Genomic DNA, 16230 nt, shown 5'->3' on the forward strand with positions numbered 1-16230 from the left:
GACGACCCGCTTACATCATGTTTTAAAAGCGACCCGTATCCGATATTTGCATTTACACTGTACCCTGGCGAAACAGCCCAAGACGATCTTAACCGGAAAAGGCAGTAAAACGCTGCGATATGCAATGGACACAGACAAAATGATTCTACAATGTTTTACTTTCCGCACTTTTCCACACATCTTTATATAATGTCAGTAAAACATTTCTCTCGTAAGGCGGAGAAAAAGAGGAGAGCCCTTGATCACAGTTCGTGTCCACTTCAGTTGACGTCATTCGTCCATTTTTCAGTGACGTTCGACTCGCATTTACTGGGGAATATCCGATTTCACTAAAATTGCACGTATCCTATTCATATCAGATTGAGTGAGGCCTGAATCCGATCTGAGGATATCGCAATACATGCGTTTTTTTACTGCGAACACGTTCACATGTCATATCCGATCTGTGCCACATGAGAGGAAAAAATCGGAGTTGGGTCACTTGAACCCTGCAGTGTAAATGCGGCCTAACAGACCCTCACTGTGGGACTAACACGGATAGAAAAATAACATCTCTTCTTTTGGTTTGTGGAATAAAAGGTAAGGCACTGTGTGCTTCCGTACACTCTCTCTGAGTCCAATCATTGGCTTGTGGTTGTTCGGTGGGGCCAGCGGTGTCCTCCTCTATGCGGACGGACAGCAGCCGGAGAGGCTGTGCTTGTGCAGGAGGGACATGCGGCTGAAGGTGCGCGAGCACGCCCCACACTGGTACTTCTTCACCTCGGAGTGGGTCTGCAGGTGCGCCCGCAGGTTCGAGCGGTCCGCAAACGCACGGTTACAGTGGGTGCATGAGAAGGGACGTTCGCCTGAAAGAAGAGATAAAGAACTTTTAGTATACACACAGAATGACATTATGTGTACACTGTAAAAAAATCATTTAAAAAAATAAGTTACCTGGTTGCGCTAAAATTTTGTGTTCATTGCAATAAAAAAAAATAGATTTAATACAATAACCATTTTTGAGAATCATTTACCGTTATTCAAATATTATTGAAAGATTTTGTAAGCACATTGGGTAATTGTGTGTTTTATTTGTGATGCCGCAGTGAAACATGACAAATTGTGCTATTTTCATGATTTATAAAAAGATTGTATGTGGTTTAGATACAATAATATTTCGAGTTTCTATTTTTTAAACCAATGTCCTTCATTGTATCAACTCAAATTTTTAATTTCAATAAACTCAAAATTAAGGCAACCAGGTTCCTTACTATTTAAAGTTAAACCAACAATATTTTTTACAGTGTAGATTGCGTTAACAAAGAGCCAGTGTTGGGGTACTGCATTACAAGTAATGCAAGTTATGTAATCAGATTACATTTTCCCTGTAACTAGTAAAGTAATCCGTTACTTTTTCAAATAAGTAACACAAGTTACTTTAATTTTCAATTTATTGACTGGCATCTGTGTGTGAACATGATTAATGTAGAAGATGCATTTACTCATCTCACTCGCACAAAAAACAGATTCATATTCCTCAAAATGAATACAAACTGAAATGCAAACTTACAAACCTGCACTAATTAAATATCTTAAATAACACAAATATTCTTTATGCATTTATTCTCACTTTATTAACTGATGCTGCTGACCTTAAATGATCGAATTCACCCATAGCAAAAAGCAAAAACTACTTCAGATGTGTGTTTTATTTTTATTTTTTTTATTTTTAAGAGGTCTGGACTTTCTTGAAATTAAGAATCAAACCTGTAAAGTAGAGTTGTGCTCTACTTTACAGGGTTGATTCTTAATTTCCTTCAGTCTGAAGCTTATTTAATTCACTTATGGTGTGAAAGGGTCTTTACATTTGAAAAATATATAACTTTTTTGGTTCTTAAAAAAACAAACATGCAAACCCAGCCCAGATGAGAAAACATAACGCAAAAGTAAAAGTTACTTTTACTTTTCATAAAAAGTAACGTAATTAGTTACATTTTTAGGAAGTAACGCAATATTGTAATGCATTACTTTCCCCCGACAGTGATTTTAACCTTTACAGTTTACCTCGAAATGTAATTCACACTAGATTCTGCAAGGTGAATTCTGCAAAACTTGAGCCATTGTGCCTATAAAAAGTCCACCTTAAAATTTGTATGATACTCCTGTCTCTAGATTCTACTATTTGGGAGTACTTTATGCAGGCCGTCAAGGTTTTACTAGTTAGCAAAGGCAAATGTAGTTGGCAATAATGGGAAAGCAAACCAAAGTCTTCCTTCAGGTATTATAGACCTCCAAAGCTTTGAAGATAATTGCGTATCAAAGTTACCAAGTTTAAAGTGCAAATGACCATGCTGTGAGATGAAAGACAGCCTAAAAGAAACTTTCAGTTTTTAACTAAAGTACGAAGAATTCATTTCTTGTTTTCCTTAAATCATGGTCATTCTGCACTAATTCATTCTTTTATTTTAGTTAAGGTCATGGTGTACCTAAAACGAGGGAACGATTCTTCATTTGTTGTCCTGATATAGTGTCTTTCCCCTGAATATACCATGGCTAAAAGACCCCAATCCCCCAAGTTTCTATGAAATTCTTATCTCTAGATATGACACTTTGGGATTTTTACACCACTTTCATTCTCTGTCAGATGGAAATCCAGTTGCTTAGAAAAGTAGAAGACTTAAGTCAGGGTAGGGGCATATTTATTTTTAGACAGGAATAAGAACGAGGCTGTGAGGGACAGAATGATATCTCAATGGATTACACTGTTGTTTAAAGGGATTTAAAAAAAAATGAAATTACCCAAAACTTTTACTTGTCATGTACTCTCCCTCAAGATGTTCCAAACATGTATAAATGTCTGTGTTCTGCTGAACACAAAGGAAGATATTTGTAAGAAGTTTGATCCCGCCGGCATTAACTACTATAGTTGGGGGGTGGAGGGGGAGGTCTGCTTGGTTACAAACATTTTTCCAAATGTTGTGTTCAGCAGAATAAAGACAGTTATACATGTTTGGAGCAACTTGAGGAAGAGTAAATGAGAGAATTTAAATTTTTTGGGTGGACTATCCCTTTAACAACAAAGCGACTGTTCAGCCGACGCATGTCTCTCATCAGACAAAAACCCCATGAATGAGTTTTAAAAGAAGCGAGCTGTGAAAATGTCACGATCTCGGACCGTTCTCATTGCCTGCCACTTTAAAAATCCCTCACAGTTTCAATTCAATATGGCGTCTAACCATACCACGCCCTACGGCACGCCTATTCTCTATCTGCACAGTTTCGGGCTTGTTGAGGACATTTGAGCATTCGTTAAATTAATTAAATTGTGATTGAAATGGATGTTATGAACGTGTTTGAGAAAGAAATGAAGGAGAGGTGTTCTAATGAAGTTGGTAGATGTATAAACTGAAGGATGTTTTATTTTAGACCATTATTGTTGATAGGTCAACTGTTTTAACTATCCTTGTTTTTAATTTTTAATTCATACACATGGTATTCTTTTTTACCATGCATATTTTACCACTATTTTAATGAATTTCTATGTATCTAACAGCAGAAGACGCGAGCCGCGGTTTAAATCTCAGTCATGCAGATGGGGTGCGTTACAATGAGCCCCTGTTATAACTACACTATTATATTCTATACTTTTATTCATTCTTTTGAGAAACCATGAGAAAAGGGTAAATAAGACTGAGAGTCAATGTTCAGAAACGAGTCATTATTATTCTGTTTTTAACTATGCTGTATAGCTGTATTAGCTGTGTTTGTTGTCCAAATCAAAAATGTGTTTTTAATGATAAAAAAATGATTATATCAGATAACATTTTAAAGCTCCACTGTGTGATATTTTCCCCCATCTAGCGGTGTAAAGGTATTTGACCATCCAGTGAATAATAGTTTCTGTTCCTCTCAATTCTGATTTCGTTTTAACTCCTACGGTGGCTGATTTAGTCCAAGATTAACACGGCCCTCTTCACATTCGACACGGTGCCATCGAGTGTTAAAACGCCAAAGGCGAAGCTTGAATTTATGGGAATGTCCCTCTTTGGCTAATGTACTTTCAAGATGGAGGAGCAGCATGGCGACCGGCATTCGAACCCCTCACCTGTATGTATTTTCAATGGCATATTATAAACTTACGAGAATACTTTATTACTTGAAAGAAGTAAATATACATTAATGAGCACATATATTTTTGAAAGAACTAAGTGTTTTTAGCTAAGAATAAACTAAAAAAAGTTACACAGTGTAGCTTTAAGCTGTCATTTGCTCATGTTACAATGTACCCCACCTATGGGGCATGTTGTCACATGTCACTTCCATTCTTTCGGGGCAAATCAAGAAAAAAGTATGCACTGTATTAATGAAACAAAACCGCATAATTGTAATAAACGTGTGCAATTAATGTGGGAAAAAAATAAATACTCTAAACCCCAAGACGATTTACACAAACTGAGACGTTAGGTTGTGTCCCGCTCTCCCCTACACGAGTTTAATACCTGGTCAAATCTTTTGGCACTAACCCCTTCAGTTTCTCGCTGACTCACCGGTGTGTGTCCGAATGTGTCCTCGCAGCAGCCAGGGTCTGGAGAAGGCCTTCCCACACGTGCCGCACACACAGGGGAGTGTGTGTGAGCGGATGTGCATCTTCAGCGCCCCCAGGCTGTTGTACTCTTTGGGACAGTGCTTGCAGTGAAAAGCGGAGGCGGTGGAGGAGGCGGAGCTGGCTCCTGGAAAGCGGCCCGCGGGGTCAGGGCTGGGTGGGTCGGACGTGCGGCCGTCGTCCTCCTCTCCGGAGCTGGAGCCGGAGCTGGACTGAGAGCTCAGGTCCAGAGGCCCGGGAGGAGAGGCCGTGCTGGGGGAAGCCGGAGGGAAGGGGAGGGGTACGGCACTGGAGGCCCACACCAGCATGGGCACCACAGGAGCGCCTTGCTTGGTGTGGAAGTCATGCAGAGGGACGACAGCATAGCGGTTGTCTGTGGGAGACAAAAGGTGCCCGTTTGTTAGGTTTCATGGGAGAGTAGTTTTGTGTTTTTATATTCTCCAGTTTATCAAGAGCACACTTTAAGCATCTACCAAATATCTAGTCGGGGTAAACCCAGCCTGATCTGCTGGTGATTTGATTTCGCCCGGCTACTGGTGTCTGGAAACCTGTATATTTATATCTACTGCTTCTGTCACACTTTTGCGGGAACCAATCACAGACTGGCTTATCACCTGGTGCTCTATTGGCGAGTTTAACACGATGACGGATAGAGAAGTGATGGGTCGTTGCCCATTGATCACGCCTCTTGTGCTCTGATTGGTTAAAGGACTATCCAATTGCGTACAGAGTCATTTGAATAATGCCCGTTGATCACGCCTCTTGTGCTCTGATTGGTTAAAGGACTATCCAATTGCGTACAGAGTCATTTGAATAATGCCCGTTGATCACGCCTCTTGTGCTCTGATTGGTTAAAGGACTATCCAATTGCGTACAGAGTCATTTGAATAATGCCCGTTGATCACGCCTCTTGTGCTCTGATTGGTTAAAGGACTATCCAATTGCGTACAGAGTCATTTGAATAATGCCCGTTGATCACGCCTCTTGTGCAGAAGAAAATACAGAGCAGACTCCCCAGACCAGTGTTCAAGCCAATGATAGCCAGACAACCAAATATCTACTTCAAATTTTAAAATATATATACTTTTTGTCATTAGTTCTTGCCTGTATCATGACAGCTCATCATTCATATCAAATCTTATCAGAGAATAACTTAAATTTGAACGTGTTCCTCCCACAAACTCTCAGGTGACTTGGGAAACATTGCTAATTTCAAAAGAAGTATTTTAGGCTCACCACGGCTGCATTTGTTTGATCAAAAATACAGAAGAAACAGTAATATTGTGAAATATTATTACAAATAAAAAAGGGTTTTCTATTTTAATATACTTTAAAATATAATTTATTTCTGTGATCAAAGCTGAATTTATCATCATTACTCCAGTCTTCATTGTCATATGATCCTTCAGAAATTATTCTCATATGAGGATTAATCATCAATTTTGGAAAGTTACTTTTTTCAAGGATTCTTTGATGAACAAGTTTTTTTTTTTTTTTTTTTTTAAATAGAAATGTTTTGTAGCAATATACACTACTCTTCAAAAGTTTGGGATCAGTATTTTTATTTTTAATAAATTGATTTATTCAGCATGAAAGTGTTAAATTGATTTAAAAAGTAGTAGTAAAGATTTTATTGATGAAAATATTTCTATTTTAAATAAATGCTGTTCCTTTGTTTACTTTTTATTCATCAATGAATCCTGAGAAAAATATCAGTTTCCAAAAAAATTATTATTTTATAAATATATATATTAATGCAGATTTATTATCAATGTTGGAAACAGTTTAGCTGCTTTATATATATATATATATATATAAAGCAGCAAAACTGTTTCCAACATTGATAATAAATCTGCATTAATCGGACTAAACTGTGAAATTTAGCAGTTAGTTAAACTACATCCTGCAGTTTATGAAAAAATAATATAGTGGAAAAACCAAATAACTGAAAGTAACAACATAACTATTTAATATATAAGAATAAAATGCTAGAAAAATACAAATAAATAAATAAAGGTGTTAGTTTAAAGAGCAGAATGTCTTTACAACTTTGAGTGGCTCAATTCATATACTGCTATTTCATATCGGTTTCATATACAGTAAACATAAACAAGCAGCTTTTAAAGGCACACTCACCAGTCTGACTCTCCAGCTCGCTGTAGTTTGGCTTCTTGTTGGAGAAATACTTCTTGACAAGAAATGAACGTGGCATTTTGTAAAGATCTCCTCCCAACTTCAAGTTTTGCAGCAACGCTAGACAGAGAGTCTGCTTCAGAGGTCCAGAGATGTTAGCGCTCAGCGAGCTTCTTAAACTCTACTGCCATCACACTACACGGGTCTCTTCTTCAAATGAGGCTGCCGCGAGGGGCGGGGCTACCGCACAGGCCACGCCCACGGGGCAACGCCTCCTGCTGCAGGTGCCCGCGGGAAACCGCACAATCACACATTTATAAAACTTTAACATGATAATAGCACAGATTCCTGATCGGATGGGCGGCTGTAAAACAGTAGATAGCCCTTATACAAATAGTTAGGAGATTTCTTTATAATGCCCAACATGGGTGGATACATTTCTGTAGCATAGGCCTATTAAGTTGGTGGCATTTGAATTAGATAGGCTTCTTTTTATTGTGAACACTATGAGGGGTAAGTTGTCACAATGAAAAATGCCAAGTCAACTTTATTTATAGGCTTTAGCACTTTTACAATGACGATTGTTTTAAAGCAGCTTCTCAGTGTCAAACAGGATAATATTGCAACAAAATTAGATTTGGCTGTACAGTCGTTCTGGAGAAAACAGTGATGTTATCGGCTTATTTTAATTTATCATAGAGCGACAATGTTGGCAGATCAGTATTATAGTTCATAGAATTAAATAAGACCTAATAAATTATTTATATTTGGATATTTAGGCTAGTTGAAGAGCCTAATCGACATTTTAGTGTCCCCAAAATGTAAAGTGTAAAACAATTATGGGCCTATTTTGTAGCTGTAAAAACATTTACGTGACAACTTCCACCGATTTGCCATTTCTGAAAAAATGAAACTTTCATTAAGTAGCATTTTAGTTAAATGTTGAATGTGTGTTTGTGTGACACCTAGCCCGGCTCACCCCATTAAAGGGTGAAATACACCGGCTTTAGACACAAAGCACAGTCGCAGGTCATTCACCGATCCCCGGGATCAGAGGCCGGTGTCCCGCATGGGCTCCGCGGGGCGTGAGAGACGCTCAGCAGGGATGCGGCTGAAAATTAACCCCCTTTCCTGAACAAAAGAGTCCGCCCTGAATCCTCCTCAGGCCGCGGGCACATGCCCTGCTCGGCTATCATTGGCCTGGAAATGAGGTGCTAAACATGTGCATCGGGTGCTTGGCGAGTTCATTGTGTCGGTGAATGTGAATCTGAGAGAGAGTGTGAAGCGGCCATCTCCTCTTCACCCCGAGCTGCACCTGTGCGCGTGCGCGTGCCCGCCGATCGGTTCGGAATGCGGCGCATTAGCGGCTCTTCACGCGCCGACGCCAAGCTGACGCGGGTCAAACGAGCAACACTGCCCTAAAACCCGTCACACACACACACACACACACACACCAGACACATTCCAACAATACTCACACACATTCCCCCTTATAAACATCACAATAAACAACAGCCCGTGCTGTGCAGGCGTTTGTCCCCTATACCAGATACTACAAATAACACTTTATAGGCACTTAGCCTACACGATGAAACACACTTAAAGGGATAGTTCACCCAAAAATGAAAATTATCCCATAATTTACTTACCCTCAAGTCATCGTCTAGGTGTGTATGACTTTCTTCTTCCAGACGAATACAATCAGAGTTATATTAAAAAATGTCCTGACTAATCAAGCTTTATAATGTCAGTGAATGGTTATGTAGTTTTTGAAGTCCATAAAAGTGCAACCATCCATCTTATAACTGCTCCACACGGCTCGGGGGGTTAATAAAGGCCATCTGAAGCGTTTATGTGAGAAAAATATTTAAAACGTTATAAAGTGTAATCTCACCGGAGAGACCGGCGCTCCAGCGGATAGGACGCTCCGGTGAGAATATTCTAGCTCTCACGAGAACCAAGTGTTGTTAGAGGAAGTTACAGATTACAGTTTATAACGTTTTAAATTTGATTTAGAAGGCCATTGTTATTTTGGGTGAAATATCTTTTTAATGAACAGAAAAAAAAATACTACTGAATCCCAAACCGCGCACTATTAGCCTACTATTCCTGCAAATGGAAAGTTGTGGTAAAGTAGTAAGAGTACTATAGTATGCAGTTCTGGATTCAGCAGAAGTGGGTTAATGTTGGGCTGTGTCTAAAATCCCATACTCCCCTACTATAGGTTAAAAACAGTATGTGTCAAAAGAAGGTAAAAGAGTTGGCAAAAAGTCTTACTTATACTTAGGGTGAGAGTCTGAAGTGTGCATACGATGGACACTTTACTATCCCATGAGGCCACGGGAGAAGATTTATGAATGGCAGTGAAGCTGGCAGGTCACATGATAATGACAACACCATGTAATACCAACATATATACAAACTTTTTTAGAGGTCACAAAGTAAATACTTACTCCTACAGGAGAGTCTTCAAAGCAGATTTGATTGTGTAGCGGAGGGGCGATCACATTCTGGTGTTAAATCACAGAATAACCTTATAAAATCAATATGCTATAAGTGCAACTACTTTCTGACTGCAACACTAGCACTAACTCTTTAATTTTGTCCAAAACATCTCACACACAAAAGGTTTTAGTGTTCAACTGGGGTTCGCATAATTTGCTGTGTTTTATGCTTGTCAGTGCACATTAGAAAACAGCCACAGGTTGTGTTTTGTGACCGGAGCGCCGTGATCTTTTGCCCTGGACACAGGGAGCGTATAAAGCACAGAAATGTCCTCGTGGAGAACAGATGTTCCCCTTGTGCTGCTCAGGGGGACACAGACTCGCACTCACAGGCATGAAAAGAGCATTTACACGCCGCAGTCATGTGACTTCATCAACAACACACACTGTACAAAAAAAAAAAAAGTCTCTGATTGCATATTTTCTAGTGACTGACCGCATCTAAATTTTTCAGGTGGCCTAAATTCACAGAAATTCAATTCGGCCAACTAAAAAATTTAGATGTGATCAGTTACTAGAAAATTTTTCCGAGCTGAATTATTTTACAGTGCACGTGATCTGACTTCACTTCGACATGCGTGTGTTTGAAACATGTATGACTGAAATATGTCTTGCATAGTTTTGATTCACACAAAATAAACAGGATAAATGCTGAATGTATCTATCATTTTAGAGATTAAAGCCGTAAAATAAAACATTTTACCCAACTATTACACAAAACTCTATCACAAATACGGACATAGCTATGCAAAATTATAAATAGGCACATTTATAATATTTTACTGTAAAAGCAGTGTATTATATAGAGTGCCGTTGAGAAGTTTGGGGCCGGTAAAGCCTCTTATGCTCACAGAGACTGCATTTATTTGAATAAAAAATACAGTAAAAACACTAATATTGTGAAATATTATTGCAATTTAAAATAACTGTTTTCTATTGTAATATTTGTTAAAATAATAATTTATTCCTGTGATCAAAGCTGAATTTTCAGCATCATTCCTCCAGTCTTCAGTGATCCTTCAGAAATCATCTTCATATGATGAATAAAACATTATTATTATTATTATTATCAGTGTTGAGAAGAGTTTTGTTTTAGTTTTGTTTTTTGGAAACCATCCCATTTTTTTCAGGATTCATTGATGAACAGAAAGTCCAAAAAACTGCATTTATTTAGGATAAATATATTTTGTAACATTATTAATGTCTTTATTGTCACTTTTGATGTGCTTATTGAATAAAATATACATTTCTGACCTATTGACACAAACTTTTGAATAGTCGTGTATACTTTAAGATAATTCATACTTCTAATTTCCAAAAAGCATACTTTACAATAAACGTTTAAATGTTAAATTAATTGTTAATTTAAAATAGCATATTTTATTTTTTACATACACACCCTGGACCACAAAACCAGTCATAAGGTTCAAGTTTTTGAAATTAAGATTTATAAATGATCTCAAACTGAATAAATGAGCTTTGCGTTGATGTTTGTTAGGATAGGAGCCGAGATACGACTGTTTGAAAATCTGGAATCTGAGAGTGCGAAAAAATCGAAATTTTGATCAAATCTTTAAAACTTTAAAGTTGTCCCAATGCATATTACTACTAATAATACATATTATATATATTTACGCTAGGAAATTCACTAAATATCTTTTTGGCATAAAAGAAAAATATAGTGCTGGTTTAACTTAAAAAAGTAAGCAACCTGGTTAAAATTAAAATTTTGAGTTTATTGAAATTAAAAAATTTAAGTTTATACAATGAAGGAAATTAGTTTAATGAATAGAAACTCAAAATATTATTGTATCTGAACCACATAAAAATATGATAAATCATGAAAATAGCACTATTTAACATGTTTCACTGCGTCATCACAAATAACACACACACATAATTACCCAGAGGTGGACAGTAAGTGCATTTACTCGAGTCCTGTACTTAAGTACACTTTTTGAGTATCTGTACTTTACTGGAGTATTATTTGTTTCGTGAAACTTTGACTTTGCCTTCGCTACATTTAAAAGACAAATATCGTACTTTTTACTCCACTACATTTCCATCAAGGTCCTCGAAGTCGAAAATCGTTTCTGTAGCAGTTTCGAAAGTCGATGGATGATTTTTTCCTTCTTTAAAAGGTGTTTGTGTTGTTGCTGTTGTTGCAGACAGCCCATCAGTAATCTCTCTTGTAGGATCATGTAAAGTTTCCCAACTTTTTTTGAACACTGATCAGTTCATAGCAAAATGGAAGAAGACGGTTCCTCGGCACATGTGTGCACCCATAGCCATACTTTGAAAGTATGTTTCAGTTTAAAAAAAATCAAGATTAGTTTAGTTGGCATACACTTTAGATGCATGTCTTATAAAATGTAAAAAATGTAAACGTCTGGGAGAAAGAGAAGAGTAAAGTTGGGAGAAAATCAGATGTGTATCAGTGTATTGGATCCGTGCATTCAGTGTTAAAGTGACAGCAGCTTTATGAAGAGCTTTGTAACTTTTCTATAAGTATTTAATGAGTTTAAGTTAGTCGTATGCTAGTATGTCAGATGAAGCATCACTGACTGGCTTAAACCGTGATGGCAAAATGTGCATTTATACAACAATAATAATAATAAAACAATACATTGACATAAAAAAGGAAATTTACTTTTGATACTTAAGTACTTTTAAAAACAAACACTTCTGTACTTTTACTTACGTAAAAATATTTTTTGTAGAACTTTTGCTTGTAACGGAGTAATATTTGACTAGCAGTACTTTTACTCTTACTCAAATAATAGAGCTGTGTAAATTCACCTCTGCAATTACCCAATATGCTTACAAAATCTTTCAAAAATATTTGAATAAAGGTTGTTGATTCTCAAAAATGTTCATTGTATTAACTTAAATTTTTAATTTTGATAAACTCAAAATTAAGGCAACCAGGTAACATTTTTACAGTGTATCGCTTCATGTGACGGGGGAAGGAAGGGTGCGGTGGGGTGCCTTCAGATCCCCTGCCTGACACAGCATGGCCCAGAGATAAGGTCCCGCATGAAGACCAGACCCCCTCCACAGCTAAGCTCAAACATATGCTGAAGCGCTCCTGTTGGCGGACGAGCCCAGGAATCTTACTTAACTACCCTTGTCTACCTCGATGACCTGTCTGTTAAGACTCTGCTGTTCCTCTGGACTCCAGCTCAATCAAAACATGAGCGACTCTAAAGCAAACAAACCCGAGTCCTCAGATGAACCGGCCCGGGCTGATGCTGGGTGACGCTCACCATGTGTTTCTGGCCCGTCGTATGTGAAAATAACCACAGATGTCGGAGAAAACACTGGCTTGAATAATTACGAAACAAATACAATTGGGGGAAACATTTGAATAGCAAGTGCTTTTCTCAGACGTGTGAAGTTTGAAGCTTTTACTCTTTTAAAAATGTTAGTGTGGCATTTACAGAGAGTTTACAGCACATACTTGTAAAAAAAAAAAACTTGTAGAAGAAAGACAAACAAATACACTTCATTGAGCACTTGATCTAAAGAGGGAGTAACATTCCTCTCAAACTCCAAACACTCACAGTTTAACCAGCTTGAGTCAAGAATGTGTTAATGCAACAAAATACAAGCGAGCTGTCCATATCAAGATATCAAATCAAGCTTTTTGATATTTTGTTTAAATTATATGAATCATAGTGCGTTCCAGTCCAATTTTAATTTTAACCATGTTAATCTTCATAATACTTTGTTATATCTGTGTCTTCTGGGTAAAGATCATCTTCACAAAGCCAGAGACATTCACAGTCAACACAACAACACAACTCGAATGTTCTCTTCTGAGATAAAGTCCCTTTCTACTTCCTTTAAGAACATGTCAAAACCTTTGAACACAAAGGCTTCGAAAACATATTTATCCTTGGGTCTGTTGTAAGGAACTTTCAATTTTTCATGACAACATGTTGTATTGTGTTGATTTGTGTAATCTTGTGTACAACACTCTAAAAAATCCCCGTAAAAGTTACGGTAAAAAACCAGCAGCTGCAGTGGTTGCCAGAATTTTACCGTAAAAAATAAGGTGCACACACAAACACTAAACACCATCATGGTAACACACATGGTGTTTTAAAAATGCAATAAACATTAATTTAACAACATTAGATGTAAAATAAAACCTCAATGTACATAAGTGGACGAAGAATCACAGTTAATTCAATGAAAATGCATCAAATGCGAAGTGTCACGTGGGGAATTCTGGGAATGTCAATTTACGTTTTTTTCACTGTAAATTACACAATGACCTGTTCTTTTTCACTTCGAAAAGCTGTACATTTAACGGTATTTTACTGTGAAATAAAATAAAATGTATAAACATTTAAACTATACAGTTTTGACCTGTAAAATAAATGTTTTTAACCATAAACCATTGCTGTCCCGTAAAACCTAAAACGTAACTTCTGTATTTTTTACGGTAAAGTTCTGCCAACCACAGCTGCCGGTTTTTTACTGTACATTTTATGGGGATCTTTTTAACATGGTTATATATTTTGACTTGTGTACCGGTACAGTATCCCAAATGTTTCTAAGAATGTTTAATTCCAGAGAAATAAGCGATTTTAGGACGCGAATTGTGCGTCGCCTGTCAATGACATCATACCAGTGTTACCCAGATTTCCGAATTTTATTTTGTAGAAACCAGAAGACCCTTTAATATTTGATGTGTTTTATTAGACGGGTCAGCAGCTGTTTGGATCATTCATCTTCAGTAAACGAATGATTATTCTCCAGCTCAACACAGTTAGTCTTATTGTTTAAATCTGCTGTTCTTGATTGACCGCGAGTACCATGTTTAACCATGCCTCATATCCATCGAGCTCACTGCAGTGTGAACAAGAGTCTCACATTAGCGCCGAGTGAACGCTCAGAGTAGCATTATAACACAACTTTAACACACTCAGATGTGTGTAATATGATAAAACAGCGCTGCGTTACCACATACACAAGAGCGGAAGAAGCAGAAGCGGCGACTGCGGCAGAATAAAAGCTCTGCCAAATCAAGACGTCATCAATCTACGCCTTTGTTTTGAATACGCGTCCGCTAGCGGCAACAAATGACATATTATGGCTTTAATATCAGTTTCCTTTAGCCTACAGACTAAACACATAATAGCCTCCACATGTTTATCACGTCACCATCTTCAGAGATGATATGGTTGTCATTCTTAGAAACGTGCACTTTGAAACCCGTTTTCAAAGGTTTGCGTTTTCAGGTCCCCAAAATAAACCCGCTCGTGTAAATAAACGGCCAAAACTCATTAAAAGTCTTCAGTTTTTAGTTCAAAAAATCAGTTCTCATAATCAATGTGTTGGATGCAGGACAAATGGGCAATGACGCGGCAAGGTTTGTGTGTTGGGTGCCCGAGGCTCATCGATCCACGAGGGCAAGGAAGGCTATGCCGTAGGTCCGAGCCAACAGAAGGTCTATTGTGGCACAAGTCGCACAAGGTTTTAATGATGTGTCACAACACACATTGAATCACACTCCTCTGTGTAGACCAAGCACCTACAATGAGCCTATAATGTCGTCTGGTCTGATGAATCCGGTTTCTTTCACATCACATGGACGGCCCTGTTTACCTGATGGCACCAGGATCACTGTGGCGACAAACCAGTAGAGGGAGTGGAACACTTGGGGCAAAGTCCTGCTGGGAAACCCTGGGTTCATGTGGATGTCAGTTTGACACGTGCCACCTATACCTAAACATTTTTGCAGACCAGGTACACACCCCTTCATTACACTGGCGTTCCCTGATGGAAGTGGCCTCCTTTGGCCTCTTTTTGAGGATAATGCACCTGTCACACTGCTCACTAGAGCTGTGCAATATTGAAGAAAAATACGATATCTTGTTAAATAATGCTATATTCAACATGCGATACGATATTGCTAGTGAGTGATATCTCTTTAAATTATGTTTTTAAAAAGTATTTAAAAACTGAGAATGATACCATTTATGTGTTTCACATTCTTTCAGGGAAAAGAAAGTGTCGCTACAACTTCTGAAAGTGACCGGCAGGTTTTCAACAAAAACGTATGTCCCAAACCTGACGATATAATTTTAACATCAATGTTAACAAACAAAAAAAGTAATGCAAATATTTAAATACCAAAAACTCTTTGCTTGACTTGGTAATATAAAGTTATATCAACCTAAAACTTAACATCAAAAACATGTATTAGCCACCTGTCACTTTAAGAGCTAATCGGATCATATTGACACTCATTTGGTTTCTTTCCCCAGCTGATATTGTTCACTTAAAGCATAACTGACTGTGTTTACATCAATACTCATCAAGGCAGCCATTTTGACTTAACTGAGTGTGTATTTGACAGTTTTCAGTGTGTAACAAGAAATACAACAGAACTGAAGGGATCACACGCTTTCAGAGCTCCTAAATGGGATGTGCTCAACCAACAAGTTCGATCCACGGCGGCTCCACCTCGCAACCTACAAAACCTGAAGGATCTCCTGCTGATGATGCTTATCATCCACAACTGTTTTTGAGGTTTAACATCTCCATCTCAGCTTCATCCTCTTTATGTGAGGTGAAGCACAGGTCCTCACTTTATGGAGCACGGCATGGGTGTTTCACACAAGCATTTCCATTCATCTCAACGACAGTTCTCTGGCTGTACAGGACGTAGGCCTACTAGACGAAAGTCTTTGCTTGCGCACGGGACAGAACACGTTCAGCCAAACACCTGAGTCGTAAATTAAAGCTCACAAATCAATCTGAAGCTGCTGCAGTGACCATGAGCAACGCCACAGAGACTCTGATTGGTAGCTGGAACAAGAAGAACTCACACAGTCCCAAAAATCTTTCACTAGTGACTAACTATCATAAGCTGTGACAGCAGACAGAATATTTTTAATTTGCTAACCCGCCAATCATTGACTTCTTGGTAGTGAAAATCTATAAGTCACTCTGACATTTGCTTATAATGCCATCTACAGGAGAACACAGAAACTGGCC

The 16230-nt window shown here is 38.0% G+C and overlaps 1 protein-coding gene across 1 annotated transcript; it reads right to left on the bottom strand.

Annotated features, from left to right (window-relative positions):
- Positions 1-367: 367 nt before the first annotated feature.
- Positions 368-6907, bottom strand: snai1b (snail family zinc finger 1b). Its single transcript, XM_067447378.1, has 3 exons — positions 6719-6907; positions 4527-4955; positions 368-845 (listed from the first exon to the last, which is right to left on the bottom strand). Exons 1-3 carry the CDS (start codon positions 6792-6794, stop codon positions 664-666), a joined length of 687 nt encoding a protein of 228 aa, XP_067303479.1. The 5' UTR covers positions 6795-6907; the 3' UTR covers positions 368-663.
- Positions 6908-16230: the final 9323 nt, after the last annotated feature.

The sequence above is a fragment of the Pseudorasbora parva genome, chromosome 6, assembly GCF_024679245.1.
Source record: "Pseudorasbora parva isolate DD20220531a chromosome 6, ASM2467924v1, whole genome shotgun sequence".
Taxonomy (NCBI): Eukaryota; Metazoa; Chordata; class Actinopteri; order Cypriniformes; family Gobionidae; genus Pseudorasbora; species Pseudorasbora parva.